Raw genomic sequence first — 23009 nt, 5'->3', positions numbered from 1 at the left:
TTCTTCTTCTTAATCATCAGCCAGAATTCGGAAGTGAAGACTCGTTTCCCCTATTTTCCAGCACTAGATCTTACCTGACAGCATTTTTTTTCAAAAGTTCGCTAAAGACTTGCCTATGCTCTGTCGAAGTCCCAAAGTCCTTCCTGGAGCCCGAAATCTCTTCGCCGTTTTTCACCCAATAGCTGTAGCTGACTGGGCTGGGAACGGAAGTGAGGTTGCATTGGAGGAGAATGGCAGGAGGATTTTGAGAGAGAAGGGTGAGGTCGTCGGTGGCGTTGATCCCGGGCTCTGGAAGAAAAGGGCACGTTCAGAGGAAGGAGGACCAGCAGCCTTCACCCCGCTACAAGCCTTCTACCACACCACAGCTACACGTCGGAGGAATCGGGAAAGGGGGGGAGAACTGACACACGAAAGACTGCTTCGGCAGCTTAAGGAGAGACACTGAAAAGGTCATGCCGGCCAGTACGGAAAGGAAACGTGGACAAGTCCTCCTGTAAGAAAGAAGGGGTGGGTGGGGAACAGAATCAAACAGGCCATGTCACCGTAACCAGCTTTTGCCGTTTTACTGGACTCGACAGCAGAAAAGGCAGAGTTAGTAGTTATACACATACAAAATCAACTCGGCACACACACAACCCTCTACCAGAGTTGGAGAGTTTTGTGTCAACTCTAGAGCTCAAGCAATTCAGCCCTCATTCACAGACAAGTCTATTCCGTGAAAAGCCATTCCTTCTCGCACACGCGTTGCCGTGGGTCCGAGGCTGCAGGGACGAGATCTACAAAACACACGACCGATGCATAAAATGTTATCTTCTCAGCCGCAGCGCTGTATGGATTTTTTTTCCCCAAATGGTGTTCCAAACACTTACAAAATCGGTTAGCAAAATAAACCATGCCGTTAGACTCTGGTTCGGAACTTGTTAAGAGTCAGCGCATAAGAAAAGGAACTAGTACCCCCATTTTTAATTGTGGCAGGCTAGGGTAAGAATGGACAGTAATAAAAAAAAAGACATCCTAATGAGTCACAATTAATAATGCTTCCCAATCCTCTTTTGTCATACAAGTCATAATTAAACAAAAGTACCTGTATTAACTTGCCCGCAAACTAAGAACAGGCATTGAACGTCTCTGCAGTTTCCAAGTTCCGCTTTCCAGATGAATACTCAGAATACTAAGGTATCAAACTTGTGGCCCTCCAGATGTTATGGACTACAGTTCCCATCATCCCCTGTCAGAATCATGCTGACAGGGGACGATGGGAACTGTAGTCCATAACATCTGGAGGGCCGCGAGTTTGACACCTGTGCTTTAAGTTCTTTATGGATAACACTGGGCTTGTGACAGCCGTTCAACCACTTATTTGACCGTTCTGATAGGAGAAACTATAACTTTTCCCTACTGCCGCCTGAACGGGGAAAATGTCACTCAATAAAAGACAGAAATACTGAATCAGCAGGTAGATTTCTCCCCTTGGCTCAGGCAACGCCTTTGTGTCGAGGGCTCACAAATTCACCTTTCCCAAAAGCTACAGTGGATCAAACCCCACATTCACTGTACAGAGGCAGTAACGAGGAAAGGAAAAGTTAAAGTGAGAATGTATACTAAAGCAAAGGCACTTGGTAAATCTACTATGCGCATGACAAAAGTGCCATTTCAGTGTTTTTCCAAAAAAAGGACAGCCCCAGGTTATTCCTAATAAGAGAAAGCGTTGCCATGAACGAGTTCCTTGGCTGGAAAAATGCGAGATCTGACACAGAAAAGTAGGAGGAAAGGAATTCACACCGCCTTCAGGAGGTAGAATATGCTCTAGCAAGGGGGTTAGGCAGTACAGATCCACAAGGACCAAGTTGCCACATTGATGTTCAAGACCAATTGTGCCTGTCGCAGTCTCGTTCTGTGGACACTGGAGGCTCTAATTACCTCAAAAAGCCAGACATCCCAGCTTAATCTCAGGACGAGAATGGAAACGGAGTGACCAGCACTGGAAACCGAGAACATGACCGTGAAGTTGTTATCGCCAGATTATTTTCTGTGTTTCCACATTGGCCCATTCTGTTGTTGTTGTTTTTTGATTCTCTGATCCTGCCAACTGATGGAGGGAAGTACGTGGGCAAAAACAGGTATGCCCTATTCCACTTCAATATAACACTTCCAATTAACTATCTAAATTTTCTCTTCCGTTCTGGCCATCCCGAACGTATGTAATATATCATTTTGAGGAGTGCTGTTAGATCTCAGCAGTTCTTTGAAGTTCCAGGGCAAATTCAAGGAGTCTTCAGGCAGGTTCCCAATTCTCCTGGGTAACTTTTCTGAGGAACTATGTGAAGCCAAAGGCTTATTAACTTTCAAGGGTGCAAAGAACACGGCCGTACAGCCCGGAAACCACACGGCACCCCAGTGATTCCGGCCGTGAAAGCCTTCAAAATTGGCCATGCTGGCAGGGGCTGATGGGAATTGTAGTCCATAACATCTGGAGTGCCAAAGGTTCGCCACCACGGCCCTATTCGCCTTGGTCCCTGAGCTCTTATTGTAGGCACATCTAAAAAGCTTCAAGCATACACCGCACCCTTCTGCCATTGCATTTCCTCACTAATACGCACAGCACGCACCTCATACCCATATCCCCAATGCCTGCATTTTCATACACAACCATTCCAGACATGCTCTCGCGCTGTCACTCTGCCCTCTGGCCCAGGTAAACTTCAGTGCTGCGAGGCCACCTACTTCTGTAGTTTTTGATGCAAGAAGTTTCTTGGTAGGACTTACACCCTCCTAGGCCTGATCCATACGTTCCTCGGAAAGCTGACGTTAGCGTTTGCAAATGAGACATGTTAAAAGCAGTAATCGACAACAACCAACAGTGCAAAAGCTCAGAGGAGCAGGGGAAAGACAGCAGATATCAGTAAAGTTTGTCGGGAGCAGAATGGTAGAGGTTAAGCAAAAAAAAAAGGCCCTTTATTAGACACTGGAAGGCATTGACATTCAGCAAATTAAATACCATCTCGGCACTGCGGTCTTGTGCATTTTGCAGTGAAGAAAAAGGATGGATATTTCTGAAGAGTAAATAAGAGGGGGCATTTTGTTAGTCGGTTGCTATCGAAGCAGTTTTCGTTCTTGGTCCCAAAGAGCAGCCTTTCCGTCAGTCAAGTTCAGGTGAAAACACCCATTGGGGTGCTGTGTGGTTTCCGGGCTGTACGGCCGTGTTCTAGCAGCATTCTCTCCTGACGTTTCGCCTGCATCTGTGGCTGGCATCTTCAGAGGATCTGGTGGTAGGAATGGAAAGCAAGTGGAGTATATAAGCTGTGAGGTCAAAAGGTGAGGCCCTCTGAATAGAGTAGCCTGGTATGTGAGTCACAAAGAAGTCTGTAGCTTTCCGCTTGCTTTCCATTCCTACTATCAGATCCTCTGAAGATGCCAGCCACAGATGCAGGCGAAACGTCAGGAGAGAATGCTGCTGGAACACGGCCGTACAGCCCGGAAACCACACAGCACCCCAGTGATTCCGGCCGTGAAAGCCTTCAAAAATACAAAATACCCATTGCTTGGAATCTTGTGTCTGATGCATACACACAGCTCTGAGAATCCCAGTTCAGGCTTGGATTTATAAGTTGGCTTAGACAAATCATTGCCTAGGTTCATTTACCTCAGCACTAAACTGCTATCTATAAAGACACACCCAGTGACCTGAAGACCATTAACAAAGATTGTCAACGTTCAGTAATTTCTAGGAAAGTCATATGCAGCAGCATTCCGATTCAGTCCCTCTCATAAATGAAATCCATACGGGCGACGATCAACTTTGTATGTTTACGCCACAGAGGCTCATTCCGCACATGCAGAATAATGCACTTTCAAACTGCTTTCAATGCTCTTTGAAGCTGTGCGGAATGGCAAAATCCACTTGCAAACAGTTGTGAAAGTGGTTTGAAAAAGCATTATTTTGCGTGTGCGGAAGGGGCCTTAGAAAATAATATCTCTATTGACGTTAAGGGAATATCTGGTATTTTAAAAAAAATAACATCTCTATTGACCTTAAGGGAATATCCGGTCTTTTTTTTAAAAAAAATAAAAGATCACATGCAACAAAATTTCAGGAGGGAAGGATTTGCACAGAAGTTGATCAACTCAAACCCGTGTGAAGAAGGAAGGCATTCAACGTGATCCCAACCAAAGAGGAAATAATAATTAAAAGGTTAGATCAGGGGAACAAAACAGAATCGAAAGGCACTCATGGAACAGCCAGCGTTAGGCGAGCAGGAAGCCTATTACGGAAAGCAAGAAGGGAAGGGGGGAACGAATGAGCGTTTCATTACTGGGCTTGTTTTCACAGAGGAACTATAGTACCGTCCCCAGAGATTCTCTCAGTGCTTTGGACCTAGGAAGGAGGAGAGAGACAGCAAAAAGAAAAAAAAGTGGCAAACACAATTGAGCACCACAACCAGAGGAAAAGTCTTGGGTCCAAAACCAAAAAGAACAAAAGACGACAGGTGGGTGATACCAAAAGGGTCACGGGAAAGGGGGGTGGGGTCAGGGTCACTGGACTGCCTCTAGATACTACAGTACTACTACTGTAGGGTGCTGCACTCACTCTGAAGGACGCTTATGGTAGCCTGGGCTCGTATCCACGTTATGGCAGGATTTTGCCTCAAGTCATTCCTTCTGGGATCGTTGCTGGCCCTGCACTCGTACGTCCCAGAGTCTTCCAAGGTAAGGCGGATAATTCTCAGCACGCTCACGCCGTTCACCCCGTAGGCAGTGTTAATGGTGACACGGCGCTTTCGAGCGCCGTCCCATAGCTGTTTGAAAGATTCAGCCCGGTTGACTTCCGCATACCACCACTGGATCTCTGGAGTGGGGTTCCCAACCACGTCACAGTACAGCTCAAAGGCGTCCCCCGTGAGTTTAGTCTCTGACATGGGCGACTTGACAAACCCAGCTAGAGGGAGGGGTGGCAAAAATGCAGTGACAGTCCGGCAGAAAAGAACAGGTTTTATAGAGAAAGCAAACGATTCGCAGAAAACAAAGAGGCATGCCTATCTACAATAACAGCTATTGCGTGACTTTAAAAAAAAGAGAGAGAGAGAGAATATACAGAAAGAGCTCAGAACACCTGCTTGAGTTAAGACTGCCCAGTTTCACCAATTTCCATACTCTCAGGTAATAAACCACATCTAAAAAGATGTACGTGATCCGTCCCAGAGTTGCTCCAAAATACTTGAGATCAAATCGGGTTTTAACCGTAATTTGTTGGGTGACATACAAGACATTTTTCCCCCTTATCTCTTTTCACCGCTAATGCCAGTACAGCAAAATAAATAAATAGATAGATAGATAGATAGATAGATAGATAGATAGATAGATAGATAGATAGATAGATAGATAGATAGATAGATAGATAGATAGATAGATAGATAGATAGATAGATAGATACTTCAATAAGTAGTGGCCCTTTATGAATTTGCATTGACCCCATCATTGTGTTGTAGGAAATCCAGATACACAGTGACCTCTATTCACACAACATATTCTGCACAGCCCCCAACAAGAGCATCTTGAATTCCTCGGGCCACTTGGCATACTACCTGTGGCTCTTCCACAACTATGGAAGCTTATAAGAAATTAAAAGGTCAACTATTGGATAGAGAGTTCTCTACCCTAACCACCGCAGCCAAGAAAATGTGCTCCCCCCTGTATTTTTCTCTCCCATTTGAATGGGGCCACTTGGCACACTACCTGTATTGCTTAATAAACCCTGCTCAAAGGAGAGCCATAATGCTCGCCAGGTTTAATGTTATGCCTTCTGCCTTGTTACACGGCAGATTTAATAAGCAAGAAAAGGCTAAAAGATTGTGCCCATGCAACGATGGCTCAGTTGAATCTCTGGCCCACCAATTACGACACTGTCTCAGATTCAAGGAAACCAGATCCAAGTATGTGAATCTCACTCCTTTACATTTACCCCATCTCCCCGATTTAATTAGATTACACTACTTGTTGGCCAACCCTGATCCTTCTCTCTGTATGATAGTGGCAGACTTTCTCCTGGAAATTACTAAAGGCCAGTAGATTTCCTTCGTCCTAACATGTATATCCTGTATTGTATATGCTTTTTAATCTGTTTTTATTATTGTTGTACTGCTGTCTATGCCAATAAAGGCTTGCTTCTCATCTTGAATTCCTCCAAGCCCAAAGATGACCACCTTGCTTTTAAGAGATCAGTCGGTTCAGATGCTGGCTAAAAACTAGACAAGTTGTCACATTACGCATATCACATGTTTGTAACATTAAGCTGTCTGCCAGTGTGTGCCAACAACTTTCGCTCGTTATCAACAAGTGAACAAACATTCGACTTCTTTCAGCAGGGGAAATAAAAGTGTTTTGAACCCAGCAGAGGTCAACCGGCATCAACTGTACCCAGTTCCAGGCACACAGGAAAGTCTTAAACCCTCATCACGACTCCTATCACTGACAAGGCGGAAAACATCGCTTGGGCACTTTAATGAGATTAAATTAAAATGGCTGATGTCCGCCGTACCACCTTCAGGTCCAAAGAGGGACGATTTGTTTTCGAGGTCAACAGGAACACGTGAACTGGAATGCCACCAGTTCAGTTCAAACATCTGAGGTCCCTTCCACACGTGCAGAATAATCCACTTTCAATGCACTTTGCAGCTGGATTTTACTGTGCGGAATGGCAAAATCCACTTGCACACAATTGTGAAAGTGGATTGAAGGTGTGTTATTCTGCATGTGCAGAAGGGGCCTTAGAGCAGGTTCGACACACGACCACCATTCAGAAACTATTTTTGCCAGACGTACAACTTAGATGAGGGGGCATGATAGGGGCAGACCAAAACCCCAACATCGGATCCTACTGCCACAGAAGTTGCTCATCCATCTTTGGTCTTGGCAACTGGGGACAGAGAAGTAAACTGCACCATTTTACATCCCTGCTTCTGACGTAATATGTACGTAATAAATGTGGCTCCCACACTTTTTATTGGGACAACTGCCCCAGAATAGCTACACTTCTTTGTTTAATCTGTGTGAGAGGAACGGCTCTTATGCGGGCAGGGAAAACTGGAAGGAGCAAGAAAACCTGAACAGAGGGAAACACGTGTGGATTCCCTTTGTTTTCCTTGAAAAGTGGCTCTTTGAGAGCTTTCAGAAACCACAGACATTCTCAGAGCGCGGTGAGCTCCGGAGAGGAGAAAACTTGTGTGTAACCGAGAATCCAACCTAAAGGGAACGTATGCTCAATATGTTCAGCCCGATAAAGCTCATCACAGAATTTCCACAACTGCAAAACAACTTCTCAATGAACAACTGCATGACAGTCGTCCAAGAAAGCCTTTTCCTTCCCCACAAGACCTGCTTCTAACAGACACGAGGTGACTTGCTATTATTTTTCAGAAAGGAGAACTTGAATGTTTGTGGACGCCAAGGCACTGCCTCTAGATCGAGAAACAAACAACAGTTTTAATTAAAGCTGCAATCCTTGACGTTTACTTAATTTAGATGCAGGTCCCACTGGATTCAGTTTTACTTACATCCAAGCAAATGTAACCAGGATCAGGGTGTTAGCATGAAATCTACAGATGTTTTTGGTTTGGGAAGTTTTAAGAGGGCAGGGAGGAATAAGACCTGCGCTTCACCCCTGCTGGTGAAGTTAACTTATGTAAGAGGACGCAAACGGATAACTGTTTTGTCGTACGCTGGACGTTATTCCTCACACTCTGGAATAACAGATTCCAGAATGCTCTAACACCATATGTTTTCCTTGATTCAAAAGTGGTAGGATTTTCTTCGGACGAGAAAGGAACCCCGCGGTGAAAGTCAGTCAACTGCCAAAACGTTAATTGCATTCTCAGATACCCCAGTGCACTTTTTAAAAATCTACCTGCATTCATTCAGGGAGGAACTAAACTCTTGCTTCCATGGGGATGAAATCCAATTTCAGAATGAGTGTGGAAAAGAGCAGTTAGTGCCAAAGCTGGAACTTCGGCCAGGCTCCAAGTAATTTACTGCGCACCGCAGCCGCTGTTATCAAGGACGGGGACGATCCTAACATTTATTAGGACGTAGCGTAGCACAGTTCACATTTTCCATCCCAGCCGGGTGTGAGTCGACATATTCCAGCCTTCGTAAATTAATAATGCGACCTATTAACACATCGGCTCACCAAGAGTTCTTTCCAGGATTGCATTAGCGCTCCATAAATATAATACAGGCCTATTATGGTATGCTGTCACGCTGAGCCACTCTCAACCTGTTCTCTAGAAGCTGATAAAATATACATAGCCTTAATTAAAAATACAAACAGATCCTTTCCCCCTTCGCTCCTCTTGCCACTGAAAAGGTTCCCAGCACCAGAACTGGCTGCTCTAAGCACCTCAGAACCAAACTGGTATAGTGGTTAAGAGCAGGTGAACTTTAATCTGGAGAACTGGGTTTGATCCCCTGCTCTGCCACTAGAGCTGGGGAGGCTTATCTGGTGAACCAGATCAGCTTGTGCACTCCCACACATGCCAGCTGGGTGACCTTGGGCTAGTCAGTTTTTCAGAGCTCTCTCAGCCCACCTCACAGGGTGTTTGTTGTTGGGGCCCGGGGGGGGGGGGGGAAGGAAAGGAGATTGTAAGCCCCTTTGAGTCTCTTCACAGGAGAGAAAAGGGGGGGTGTAAATCCAAACTACTCCTCCTCCTCCAAAAGTTAACTTTGAAGAAGAGTTTCTGGATTGATGGCACCCCGCCATGGGAATTAAATTCCCAGTATGACATAACTATAAAGACCCCGGACTTCCATGCGCAACTTGGGTTGTCGCAAAGAGAGAGCCAGGAGTCATTCGGAGACAAAATAACTTTTAACCAACGCAGGGGCACAACGAATGTGCAAAAGCTTCCACAAACTGCGAGCAGCACATTTGACTCTGAGAAGGCCCCAAGGCCGGGCAGTTCCCCGTGCCATGGTTTGAGTTCGCCAGGGAGGAGGCCCTATTACCTAAGCCGAAAGAAACTCCCACGAGTAGGGCGACGCAGTCAAACCCAGCCGACGCTGTCCTGTGATGTAGTCGAAGGCCAAAAAAAACTAGGCGAGGTCAGCTCTGGCCAGCCACAGAGGAACGTACGATGAGGAGAGAGAAATGGAAAGACGTTCCGTTCCGCATTTTACAAGCTGGGACTCTGAACAAGTGGAAAGATTCCATGTCTTCCGCTCACGCCATTCTATAATCAGTTATTATAAAATGAGCCTGTCGACCCGTCTGAATCCTTTCCCGAAGGATGCCCCGGGAAAAAGCTGAATATATAAAAGCAGTCGGACACACGGAGATAATTAGTGCCATTACCGGTTCCCACAGAGGGTAGAGAAGCACGAATAGCCTATCTCAGTGGTGGCGAACCTATGGCACTCCAGATGTTCAAGGACTACAATTCATGGCCAATTGGCCATGCTGGCAGGGGGTGGATTGAAGTCCATGAACATCTGGAGTGCCATAGGTTCGCCACCATGGGCCTATCTTGTCAGGGATCCGAAGATCCCTTTTGTTAATCTATACTGCCGTGACGTTCCGGACATGTATTTTCAGAAAGGTTTTTTGGCTCGTCATCAGTTGAGACCCACGAAAGGCATCAGTTCTCAGAAGTCGGCCTCAGTTCGTTCTCCATAGCCTCCGACACTTAACGCTTTTCTAGCCCTTCCACAGCTTCAGGGAATGAATAATTCCCTTCCTTAATTTGTGCTGCTACCTAGAAGGTATTTATAGCCCCGTTATATTCCACTGAGCCTTTCCTTTCACAAACGTTCATTCTTACCTCTTCGCAAGATTAGACAAGCTTGATTTATTTATTTATTTTTGGCCCTGCCTTCCTGGGCGTTTTGTTCGACGTTCTGCCTCGGGGCCCCTAACCTTTTTCAGCTCGCAGCCCCATCCGGAGTAGTAGTGGGCGCAGCAGCAAAATGGCGGCGGCCGGAGCTGGAGTCAGCCACAAAACGCCTGCCACGGCTTAATCCTGAGTAACACGGTGTAGATCTTTGTGCCGTGGTGGCAGCTGCTGCCAAAACATTTTAGAAAAAACTACCCAGTCAATCAAATCTCCAATAGTCAATCAGAAACCTGGCAAAAAGTCCTATCTCTTCCCACCCCCATCCTAAAAACACTCGGTGGGGGGCAGAAAAATGAGAGGAGTTTGGATTTAGACCCCGCCTTTCTCTCCTGCAAGGAGACTCAAGGTGGCTGACTAGCTCCTTTCCCTTCCTCTCCAAGCATGCTGCGTTTAATTTGCTGGGGAATGTCTCTGGCAGCTGAAGCCGGTAGTCATATGCTGGTTACGAGACAGCTCACGGAGGAAAGAGAGGGAGAAGGCGGTGGTGAAACAAAGAAGCAACCTAGTCTTACCTGCCCAGCCCAAAACCTCCCCACATGCCTGGGATCGGGATCCACACCCAAGCACGTGAACACCCTCGGGCTTTCACTGTTGGCCTCACTACAGCTATATGAAGCATATGAAGCACAGGTCGGAGAGAGTTGAATCTGGGTTGATCTTTTTCTTACAGGAACAAGTTACTGGGTGGGGGGGGGGGGGGGAGGTTGGCACTTTACTGTGAACCCAGGGCAGTAGCTGCTGCTGCTGCTGCTGCTGCTGCTGCTACTGCTTCTTCTTCTTCTTCTTCTTATTATTATTATTATTATTATTATTTTGATTTGATAAACCGCCCTACCCCCGAAGGGCTCAGTTAGTGGTAGAGCATCTGCACCCCAGGTTTACTCTCCAGTTAAAAGGACCAGATGGAAGACCTGGGGAACGGCTGTTAGTCTGAGGGGATAATATAGACCAGGGGGTCTGCAACCTGTGGCCTCTCCGGATGTCCATGGACTACAATTCCCATCAGCCCCTGCCAGCATGGGCAATGGGCCATACTGGCGGGGGCTGATAGGATTTGTAGTCCATGAACATCTGGAAGGCTGCAGGTTGCAGACCCCTGATCTAGACCCTGACCAGCTAAGGTTCTGATTCCATATAAGGAAGCCACATGTGAGCGTTCAAGCCCCTTTCTCCCCTCCATCCAGCAGTGGCGTAGGAGGTTAAGAGCTCGTGTATCTAATCTGGAGGGACCGGGTTTGATTCCCCGCTCTGCCACCTGAGCTGTGGAGGCTGATCTGGGGAATTCAGATTAGCCTGTGCACTCCCACACACGCCAGCTGGGTGACCTTGGGCTAGTCACAGTTCTTTGGAGCTCTCTCAGCCCCATCTACATCACAGGGTGTTTGTTGTAAGGGGGGCAGGGCAAGGAGATTGTCAGCCCCTTTGAGTCTCCTGCAGGAGAGAATGGGGGGATATAAATCCAAACTCTTCTTCTTCTCTCTTCTTTCCAAATTTCTCTTCCCTTCTTCCTTTTCCACTACCCCAAGCTGGCTCTCTGCCAACAGTCTGACGGATAGCAATGGCTTCCTCTCTTCTTCCTCTCTTCTTTGAGGACTGCCTTCTACTCAAAGTGGCTCCTCTTCCCTTCCGACAAGCGATGCCACGGTTAACTCCACAGGTCCTCCAGCCTCTTGGCCCAGCTGAAGGGAGAGAACGGAGCAGCCCGCAGGCTCACGGAAAACTACATTAGAATAATAATTCCCCAAAAAGGCTTAGCTGTCTTTAAGAAGTCACAAGACTCCTGTTTACTTCTGCGGTGACACACGAGCGCGACGCCTCTTCTGGAATCGGTCCAAATATTAGTACTAAATTCTCCAGTCATTTTAGCAATCGCCACAAAAGCACGGCTGCGTTTCTGCCGAACTGAGAGCCAGTGTGCTGTAGTGGTTAAGAGCAGGTGGATTCCAATCTGGAGAATTGGGTTTGATTCCTCCCCCTGAGTGGCGGAGGCTTATCTGGTGAACCAGATGTGTTTCCGCACTCCTACATCCCTGCTGGGTGACCTTGGGCTAGTCACAGTTCTCTCAGAGCCCCGCCTACCTCACAAAGTGTCTGTTGTGGGGAGAGGAAGGGAAAGGAGTTTGTAAGTCACCCTGAGTCTCCTTACAGGGGAGAAAAAGGGGGGGGTATAAATCCAAAAAACCCTCTAATATTGGGCATGGACCTCTACGTAGATTTGAACTATGAACAGCCTCAGCCATTTCCATATTCTTTCACCACTGAACAGGGACAGGGGCTTCTTTCACAGGACGGTATGTGTCTCCCTCTGAGCAATGACAAGGAGGGGCATTAAATTATTTCCCATCCTCCCCTAGAAGTCTGCTAAAACTGAAAACCATAAAGATAAATGGAGTCAGCATCACAACCTCAGGAGTACACGGAGCGCATAGGTAAGTCCAAACTGTGCTCCAAAAAGACTCTGTAAGGCTCCTCCATTTTTTGTTTTGAAATCCCACATCCTCAACCCGCTACCTTTTTGTTAAAACTACTCACCTAGAAAGACAATGACAACCCCAATGATAACTGTATCGGAGAGGAGACAGAGTTATGAGCGCCTGAACAGATTTTACGGCCTTATCTCGAAAAGGTACCTTGTTTCATCAAATTATAACCACAATGCCGCGCTTCTCAATTCCGCTCTGCCCTAAATCCTTTTTATGGCGTCAGGCGCTACAAATCTACCCACGGAGATGATTTCCCCGGTATGTCAGGGTTTTGTATTCCAAGAATGAAGCCCAGCATCAGACCACTGAAGGAAAGAGCGAGTCACCTCCAGATACCGTTGCCAGTTCTGGGTTGGGACCTACCTGGAGGTTTCAGGGGTGGAAACTGTGAAAGGTGGGGTTTGGGAGGGAAGAAGAAGAAGAAGAAGAAGAAGAAGAAGAAGAAGAAGAAGAAGAAGAAGAAGAAGAAGAGGAGGAGGAGGAGGAGGAGGAGGAAGAGGAGGAGGAAGAATAGTAGTAGTAGTAGTAGTAGTTTGGATTTATACCCCACCTTTCTCTCCTCCTGTTAAAAGATACACAAAGTGGCTCACAAATTCCTTCCCTTCCTCTACCCACAACAGATACCTCATGAGATAGGTAGGGCTGAGAGAGTTCTGAGAGAACTGTGACTGGCCCAAGATCATCCAGCAGGCTAGGGAAAGGAAGGGAAAGGAGCTTGTAAGACATTTAAGTCTCCTCCTCTTCTTCCTCCTCCTTTCAACTTCTACCTTGACAGAAAGTAAAGATCCTTATCTACTGGGTTATTTAATTTTCTTTATTAATTTCAGGCCATTTCCAATTATGTCTAGAACACATTTAATTGCACAAAAGTCTCTTTCCAAAGACTAACCATGCAAAAAATGTTTGCTTTAAGAACAGGCATGTTAGTAATCTGCGTGTGCATTATTCTCCTAAATGAAAGCTAGGCCATTTCGGTGCAAGGACACGAATTCTTCTGCACGACCCACCTTTACGACAACGCGCTGCCGCTCCGAGAGGCACGCAGTTGCTACCACGGAAGCTAACCGTTGCTAAAGGCTAGTCTATTTTTCCGCAACAAATCAGATGCCATCACTGTGCACAAAGAGTCATTTAACTCAAAAGAAGGAGAGTTCACCTCACATCACCTGAACACAAGAGGCAGTTTAGAAGATGAACGCCAGAGACAGCATCTAGCATTAAAACACTTGGATCCTCACCGCCGGGCACAATTTTTTTCCGACAGGGAAGCGGAATAGATCAAAGCTGTACAACTGCCGGCATTTTGAGAGGTTACATAAGGAACCAGTTCCCACTGAACATGCGGACAATTCCTAGGCCTGTTGTAAAAGCAAATTGCATAGCAATCCTCTCGCACCTTAAACCAGAACGGAACATTTCTGCAATCTAGATCAAGGGTGCCAAGCCCTTCTGAATGCTGACTCTTCCAGACATTTCTCAATAAGCAGTGAAATTGCACTCTTACGCCATTTTGAATCTAAAACTAAACTGGCTTCAACTGTCAAAACCACAGGAGAAACCCTGAAACTGACGTAATTGTCCACTGAAAGCAAGGGTCTTTCGCACAAGCCTTCAGCCAACGCAATGAAGGAGGAGAGTTTGGATTTATATCCCACCTTCTCTCTCCTGTAAGGAGACTCAAGGTGGCTATAAACTCCTTTCCTTTCCCCACAACAGATACCTTGTGAGGCAGGTGGGGCTGAGAGAGTTCAGAGAGAACTGTGACTAGCCCAAGGTCACCCAGCAGGAATGTAGGAGTGCGGAAACACATCTGGTTCACCAGACAAGCCTCCGCCACTCAGGTGGAGGAGTGGGGAATTGAACCCGGTTCTCCAGATTAGAATACACCTGCCCTTAACCACTACACCACTCTGGGTCTCCAAAGAATCATTAGCTGGGGAAGTGGCGAGAAGTACATCACACCCTTCCCAAGGAGAGGCTGTGGGTTACAAGAAGAAGAAGAGTTTGGATTTATATCCCCCCTTTCTCTCCTACAGGAGACTCAAAGGGGCTTACAATCTCCTCACAACAAACACCCTGTGAGGTAGGTGGGGCTGAGAGAGCTCCGAGAAGTTGTGACTAGCCCAAGGTCACCCAGCTGGCGTGTGTGGGAGTGCACAGGCTAATCTGAATTCCCCAGATAAGCCTCCACAACTCAGGCGGCAGAGCGGGGAATCAAACCCGGTTCCTCCAGTTTAGACACACGAGCTCTTAACCTCCTACACCACTGCTGCTCCTCTGTGTTGCATGTGAAAGGTCCGAGGGTCCTCAGCCTCTCCAGTTAAAAGGACCAAACAAGTAGGTGTCGGGAAAGACCTTGATCTGGGTCCTTGGCTCAGTGGTAGAACATCTGCTTGGCATGCGAAAGGTCCCAGGTTCGATACCCAGAATCTCAGGTTAAAAGGACCAAGGAAGTAAGGGTTGGGAAAGACCTTGTTCTGGGACCGTGGCTCAGTGGTAGAACATCTGCTTGGGATCCCAAAGGTCCTAGCTTCAATCCCCAGGACCTCCGGCTAAAACGGATCAGGCGGTAAGACCTTTAGCCGAGATCCTGGAGAGCCACTGCCAGGCTGATTAGACAACGCTGACCCAGAGGGACCAAGGGTCTGATTCTGGATCAGGCAACTTTGTGCGTGGCCACGTGTGCTCAGTTACGCGTGGTGTCTTCCTCTAGAAAAAGAGCTCACACTTTGAACAGAGTGGGCAGGATTTAACCTGCGATTGTGTACAACTGGAATGTCTGTTGCAAAGCTGTAATAAACAAATCCGTGCTTCAGTTTTCGACGGCCCCTGAAGCACGCAGTAGACCCTGCACCTTAAACCCCAACGCGTTTCCACACAACTGCAGAGCGTCCCACGGTCAAGCTACGCTGCCCTTTGAGCAACCCCGGCCCCTCCGCGCCGCAAACAGCCACTCGGCTACAAAACCCGCCGGCTGCTTTCCTTGCAAAGAGTGCGGCAAGAAACCTATTAGAAGAACTCCCTTCAGTTGCTAAGGAACTAAAAACTGTATGGCATTATAAATCATTTAGAGACACTCCAGAGATGCAGATGAAGTGGGCGGACAGGGATGTTCCATCTTGCGCCGTTCGGAGTCCTGCACCCTCGGAGGCTCCCGAAGAATCGGGAAACAGCTGCAGTCAAGGCAGCTGCTGGGCTACTTTTTTGTTTTGGACCTATCTAAAGATTTCTCACTCCCGAGTCCTCCGGGCTCTGCCCTTCAAAGTGGCTCGGATGCATTATGAAAGGGTGAAACACCCTCAGGAGGCAGAGAAAACAAAGGCTCCAAGGGAGTTAGGAAGGGCTCTCTGATTAACACGCGTTGACAAACACCCTGTCAGAAACCTACTGGGAGACATGGCCAGTGGTCGTGTACGGAGACATCACATTCTCGCACACACAAGCCAAAGAAACCGGTTTCTTCGAATGAATTATGAAGCGGATGGCGACTATACGGATTTAGATGCCCTACCTTTGCCACCCTATAACCTCAGTCCTCCTGCCTCACCGCTGATTTTTTAAACAAGATTTGTGTCACGCCACTTCTTGCTCTGCTTTATAACTCTTACCGCGACGCTGTCAGGAAGGCCGATATTATCTTTCAGGTTCGTAGGGATGGCCGAGGCCAACGGAAAGGATAACTGACCGGCACCTAGCAAGCTCTGCAACCTAGTAAGGATAATATCCTGAAGGACTGGGTCAACCTTTATTGTTATTATTGTTGTTGTTATTATTTATTAAATTCATTAGACCGCCCATCCCCGAAGGGCTCTGGGCGGTGTACAACAAGAAATAACAAAAACAGTACATAATAAATATCAGAATCCTAAACAACATTAAAACCCTTAAAACACAGCATAGCAGCATAAAATCATAAAACCCGTACTATACAGGGTATAATCAGGATCATAGAAGAAGAAGAGTTTGGGTTTATATCCCCCCTTTCTCTCCTGTAGGAGACTCAAAGGGGCTTACAATCTCCTTGCCCTTCCCCCCTCACAACAAACACCCTGTGAGGTAGGTGGGGCTGAGAGAGCTCCGAGAAGCTGTGACTAGCCCAAGGTCACCCATCTGGCGTGTGTGGGAGTGCACAGGCTAATCTGAATTCCCCAGATAAGCCTCCACAGCTCAGGCGGCAGAGCTGGGAATCAAACCCGGTTCCTCCAGATCAGAGTGCACCTGCTCTTAGCCACTACGCCACTGCTGACCATACCCTGAAGGACCTGGTAAGGATCATATACTGGGCTTTCCTGGTCCAAATTTACCATTGCACCAAAAAAAGTTATTTATAACCTATATTTCTCTTCTCTCCAACACCACCCCCCACCCAAATTATTCTATAGTGGAACTCTGCTGTTGTTTTAACAGGAAGCTATAGGCTACAGCCAGACAGCTCTTCAACCGATGAAAGGGAGACCCTTTTGAGCACCCAGGTCAAAAATTATTTAGATATTTTGCACCTTTCCCCCCCAGTAACTACACAGTGTCTTTCAATACCCTCCTTTCCACCTCCACAGCATTCTCAACAGTTCTGTGAAGTAGGTTAGATGGAGAGGGAACATTCGGCTCAAGGTGGCTGAGCAACCTCCCGCAGCAAACAGAGGATTCGAATCTGGGTCCTCCCTGATACTTGGGCAACCTCCTAACCACCACACCACAACAGACACCGCAAGAAGGGAAATCTGAAGCGATGGAGCAGAAAGCTGATAGGCTGCAACCAATCATCGCCTGCTGGTTTTCTTTCTCACCGGTTTTAATATTTTAGAGATCTACGATAGGAAGGGGCTCTGGGAATCCTATTACAACAGAACGTCCCGTTCCTACATGTTTTAAAAATACACTCACTCGGGACAGCACCGCCCAAGACCCAACCCTGCTTAGCCAGAACAATACAACACCCGTGTCATATGCTATGGGGGTACACCTCCATCCACTGAAAAGGTTGCTGTACCATCCCAAACCCACATTTGTCTCCATCCCCCTGCCCCGCAAATCAATCCAAGGACCACTATGCACAGACACCTCGCACCCCCCTCACATTTCTTTACTTTTTAATTAAAACAAAAACCCTCTTTGAAGAACTCGCGTAAGTTTCATTTCTCCTGGCAGCTTCTACAACCCGCCACCTATTGCATTATGAACTGAATATTCAATTTTGTTGATTGCACTAACCCACTTGAAATCCCAATAAGAAAGATGGGCTACAAATAAAATATATCCTAACTGTAAGGCAGGAGGGGGGGAGTGTCTTCAAGATATAGGACACTACCTCCCTCCACCATTTCTAACCCTTGCCCCTTTTCCTTCAAATCCCACCCCATCAGAAGGACATCGCCCTCCGAGCAGAGACTCCCAAATCATACCCACCCCATCTTCACATCCATACACAAAGTGTGTCCACATATGCATCCTCACAGACCTATATATACGAATTTGCAATATTTTACAGGGGATATCTACACGTGTGTGTGTGCATACACACACGTGTTAACATAATTACACACACATGTATATGTATCTATATCTCTGGGCCCAAGGAAAACAAACATACCCCCAATGTATGCATAGCCTAGTTGCCTCCCCCCCCCCCCCCCGCGGTATCCCCATGAAGGGGCCTTTGTTGCCCCCACCATATTCCCATGATGGGCTGTGTCTCTGCAGCCCCCACCTCATCCCCACGAAGGACTAGGCCTTTGCAGCCCCCACTATCCTGCCCTCAACCCCATGATGGGCTGGATCTCTGCAGCCCCCACCTCACCCCTATGACAGATCTGCCCTTCGCAGCCCCCACCTTTAACCTCATGATGGGCTGGGTCTCTGCAGCCCCCACCTCATCTCCACGAAGGACTGGGCCTTTGCAGCCCCCACTATCCTGCCCTCAACCCCATGATGGGCGGGATCTCTGCAGCCCTCACCTCACCCCTATGACAGATCTGCCCTTTGCAGCCCCCACCCTTAACCTCATGATGGGCTGGGTCTCTGCAGCCCCCACCTCATCCCCACGAAGAACCGGGCCTTTGCAGCCCCCACTATCCTGCCCTCAACCCCATGATGGGCTGGATCTCTGCAGCCCCCTCCTCACCCCATGACAGATCTGTCCTTCGCAGTCCCCACCCTTAACCCCATGATGGGCTGGGTCTCTGCAGCCCCCACCTCATCCCCATAAAGGACTGGGCCTTTGCAGCCCCCACTATCCTGCCCTCAACCCCACAATGGGCTGGATCTCTGCAGCCCCCTCTTCACCTCAATGACAGATCTGCCCTTCGCAGTCCCCACCCTTAACCCCATGATGGGCTGGATCTCTGCAGCCCCCTCCTCACCTCAATGACAGATCTGCCCTTCACAGCCCCCACCCTTAACCTCATGATGGACTGGGCCTTTGCAGCCCCCACTATCCTGCCCTCAACCCCACAATGGGCTGTGCAGCCCCCACCTTGTCCCCATAAAGGACTGGGCCTCTGCAGCCCCCACTATCCTGCCCTCAACCCCACGATGGGCTGGATCTCTGCAGCCCCCACCTCACCCCATGACAGATCTGCCCTTCGCAGCCCCCACTCTTAACCCCATGATAGGCTGGGTCTCTGCAGCCCCCACCTCATTCCCATAAAGGACCAGGCCTTTGCAGCCCCCACTATCCTGCCCTCAACCCCACAATGGGCTGGGTCTCTGCAGCCCCCACCTCATCCCCACGAAGGACTGGGCCTCTGCAGCCCCCACCATCCTGCCCTCAACCCCACGAAGGACTGGGTCTCTGCAGCCCCCTCCTCACCCCTATGACAGATCTGCCCTTCGCAGCCCCCCTCCTTAACCCCATGTTAGGCTGTGTCTCTGCAGCCCCCACCTCATCCCCATGAAGGACTGGGCCTTTGCAGCCCCCACCATCCTGCCCTCAACCCCAAGGACAGATCTGCCATTCACAGCCCCCACCCTTAACCCCATGATGGGCTGGATCTCTGCAGCCCCCACCTCATCCCCATGAAGGACTGGGCCTTTGCAGCCCCCACCATCCTGCCCTCAACCCCAAGGACAGATCTGCCATTCACAGCCCCCACCCTTAACCCCATGATGGGCTGGATCTCTGCAGCCCCCACCTCATCCCCATGAAGGACTGGGCCTTTGCAGCCCCCACTATCCTGCCCTCAACTCCACAATGAGCTGGATCTCTGCAGCCCCCACCTCACCCCAATGACAGATCTGCCCTTCGCAGCCCCCACCCTTAACCCCATGATGGACAGATCTGCCCTCTGCAGCCCCCACCATCCCGCCTCCAACCTTGCCTGCGTCTCCCCACTCCCTTCTTTTTTGGGGGGGCAAAGCCTGCTCAGAAGCCCCCCCTACCGCCGTGCCCTCCCCCACCCACCCCACCGCCCCCTCCCTCACCGTTCTGCGCGGCCGCCGGTGTGGGGAAGAGGCTGCCGGCCGCGGCCAGGAGGACGGAGAGGAGTGCGGGGAGCGGCCCGGGGCCCCGCATGGTGGTCTGGAGGCGGCTGAGGGGGAGGGAGAGGGGGGAAGAAGAGGAGGCGGCGGCGGCGTCGCGAGCGCCGATCGGGAGTCCGCCGTCCTTCCCTCGCCTTCTCCCCCTGACTGAGCTCCTACCGCAGAGCCCGGGTCTCGCGAGAACAGCCCCCCCTCTTCTCGCGAGAGCCGAGGAGGTGGAAGACGCAGGGGAGGAAGGAGCGGGGACGGCGAAGCTCCGCCCACCGCAGAGGGGAAGGGCGCCTTCCGGAAAAGGGAAGACGCTCCTCGTCATTGAGAAAGAGGCCGGCTCTCCCTGAGGAGCGCAGGCCCCGCCCACTTCATGGCTCCGCCCGCCGCCGAAGGGCGTAAAACGCCTCCCATCGTCGGCAGAGGGAAGCCAACCAAGCTCCGCCCACCTCTCGGACACCTTCTACCTCAGCCCCACCCACTTTGGACCCGTTCCCTCCAATCCCTGCGCTCGCCTCTGAAGGAACGGGCGCTGGAGCCACGCCCACCCCCGAAGGGGAAGGACGAAGAAGCTCCTCCCCGCCTTCCAGACATGATCACGTGACAGCAGTCTTTGAGGCGGAAGCGTTTGTCTGCCCTTTTATCTTCCTGCAGGGGGAATCTTCACAGGGAAAAAGGGGAATTTTTGGGATTTCTTTTCATACAAAGCAACCGGATATTATTCCTATGTTATATTTTACACATATTTTTAACCAGGATATGGAAAAATACCCCCATGCTGTAAAGGAATGCAAACTTTAAATGAATGAATGTGAAACGTGTTGCTGCATTTAGTCAGAGGATACACCAGTAATCACCCTGAAAAGCTGACTCAGGTGTAAAGGATCTACTTGAATTCCGGCTGTCAAACTCTCCAGGATTTGCAGGCATTCTTAGCAATCTGTCATTAGCTCTTGCAAAGGGGTCCAACCCCTGCTGTGTGGTGCCCAGGCCTGCAACCCACCCCCTCACCGCCCTAGTTATGCCACTAAAAGGAACTAATTCCCTGACCCAGAATTTTCTCTAAGTTGCTACATTCAATAGTGCATGAAAGCCAACCTCATATAAGCTAAGGGCACTTATATTTGAATTATGTTCACGAGGAATGACGACATGTGTATTGTGGGGTTTCCGGGCTGTATGGCCGTGTTCCAGTAGCATTTTCTCCTGATGTTTTGCCTGCATCTGTGCCTGGCATCTTCAGAGGATGACAACACACTTAAAAAAAAAAATCTTTAATTTTCAAATATATTTGATATAGAAAAAGATACAAACCAATTTTTGATAGGTAGAAGCAGAAGAGAAAAGACATCTACCCAAGACTGCATTAACATCATCATTACATAATGGATCCCAACGTGACATTCTAATATCATCAAGAGAAACCTTCATGAAATCTTTAAGAATGACAGCACTCTTTATTCAGACAGGTTACATCATGAAAAGTTCACAAAAGCAGACTGCGGAAAGCCCCACTGCTAGGAATTGTTCAGCTTTTCCCAAATGGGCTTTGGAAAGTACAAACAGGGACAATGGGGAGAATGTGTCAGTGCAAACTGAAGTAACTCCACGGGTTTCGTGTCTGGCAGTGTCAGAATCAAAAGGTCAGTGGCACCTGTGGGTTTTTACCTTGATCACATTACCTGCCCTGCGTTTGTATATATCTAAGGTGTCTAATAGGTAAAGTAAAGTTTCCCCTTCAGTTGTGTTCAACCCTGGGGTACCACTGCAAGCAGTGATTTCATAGGCAAGCCGTTTTTGTGGGGTAGTTTGCCATTGCTTTCCCCGGCTATTCTTTACCCCTTAGCTATGAGCTAGGTACTCATTTACCGACCAAGGAATGGATGGATGGCTGAGTTGACCATGAGCCAGCTACCAGGATATCTGACCCACAAGGGGCTTAAACTCCTGACCATGTGAGTGGCAGTGCAAGCACTTAACCACTACGCCACATGGCTTCTAAGGTGTCTAATACCGCCACCTGAATGGCCCAGGCTGGCCCAGTCTTGTCAGATCTCAGAAGCTAAGCAAGGTCAGTCCTAGTTAGTATTTGGATGGGAGACCACCGAGAAAATCCAGAACCGCTACACATAGGCAGGCAATGACAATCCACCTCGGAATGTCTCTTGCCTTGAAAAACCGTACGGGGTCACCATAAGACGGCTGTGATTTCCCAGCATGCTCCACCACCGTTCCCTTTAACATGGCTATCGTTTACAACTGGCCTGTTTGAAATCGCTTCTCTCCAGTGGTTGGATTCAAGTAATTTAACAACCGGTTGTTTACAAGCACCATTGTAACAACCGGTTCTGCCGAAGTGGTGCGAACCAGCTGAATCCCACCACTGCTTTTCTCTCCCCCTCCCCCAATATAAAAAAAACTAAGCAAGTTTTCAGTGCATGGTTGCAACTGCCGGCCGAATTTCGGCACCTGGATTTCATGTACGTGATGGAGCAGTGGGACAGGTGGTGGGGTGGATGGTGGAGTTTCTCATTATCACAATGCAGCTTTGAAAGGAGCCTCTTTCTACTCCCCGATGGCACATCGAGCTGCAATGGACCCAGCCAGGCAGAAACGCCAATACATTTTGCTAAATGTTTTTAATTACAATGCGATAAACACCATCTAGCCAGGAGCATCCCGCCACATCCGGGGAGGGAGCCGTTGCCAGCCATCGAGGTTTCCAAACAGCATGGCCCATCTGCCGTTCGATCAAAAACGGCTCCGAGCGAAGGCTTTGGACCTGTCTCTGCGAACCTGCCGACTTGCGTCCACCTAACGGGCGTGACGAAATTAGGATCTTGCAACATCGCTGGTGCGGGCCGAATGTAAACGTGGCGCAGTCTAATTCTGATGTTCGTTTGTGCAGCTGCTTCTGTTGAATTCGGAGCAAAAAAAAAAGGATTTGGGAGTGAGTGGGGTTTTTTAAATGAGTTTAAACAGCACGAGGAGGAAAAATGAACGTACTCCGCCCTGGGCTGATCTTCTGCTTTAAATGATAACGTTGAATCATAGAGATTATCAAGTCCAACCCCCTGCCATGCAGGAACACACAATCAAAGCACTCCCGACAAATGGCCACCCAGCCTCTGGCAGGTTGATCACATCTTTTTGCTAGTTGAGTTCTGAACTGAGTTCTGAA

General features: G+C 48.7%; 1 protein-coding gene across 1 annotated transcript in view; it reads right to left on the bottom strand.

Moving 5' to 3' along the window:
- The window catches only part of NPTN (neuroplastin), a 43800-nt gene extending 23641 nt beyond the window's left edge, over positions 1-20159 (bottom strand). Inside the window, exons 1-3 of the mRNA XM_048481758.1 lie at positions 19784-20159; positions 4589-4936; positions 114-288 (exon numbers count right to left, since the gene is read on the bottom strand). Of these exons, the coding sequence (XP_048337715.1) occupies positions 114-288; positions 4589-4936; positions 19784-20153 (893 nt within the window). The 5' untranslated portion in view covers positions 20154-20159. The remainder of the gene's footprint in view (positions 1-113; positions 289-4588; positions 4937-19783) is intronic.
- Positions 20160-23009: the final 2850 nt, after the last annotated feature.

Source organism: Sphaerodactylus townsendi, linkage group LG17, assembly GCF_021028975.2.
Source record: "Sphaerodactylus townsendi isolate TG3544 linkage group LG17, MPM_Stown_v2.3, whole genome shotgun sequence".
Lineage (NCBI taxonomy): Eukaryota > Metazoa > Chordata > Lepidosauria > Squamata > Sphaerodactylidae > Sphaerodactylus > Sphaerodactylus townsendi.
The sequence above is the reverse complement of the archived record's forward strand: the minus strand, read 5'-3'. Positions and strand labels throughout refer to the sequence as shown.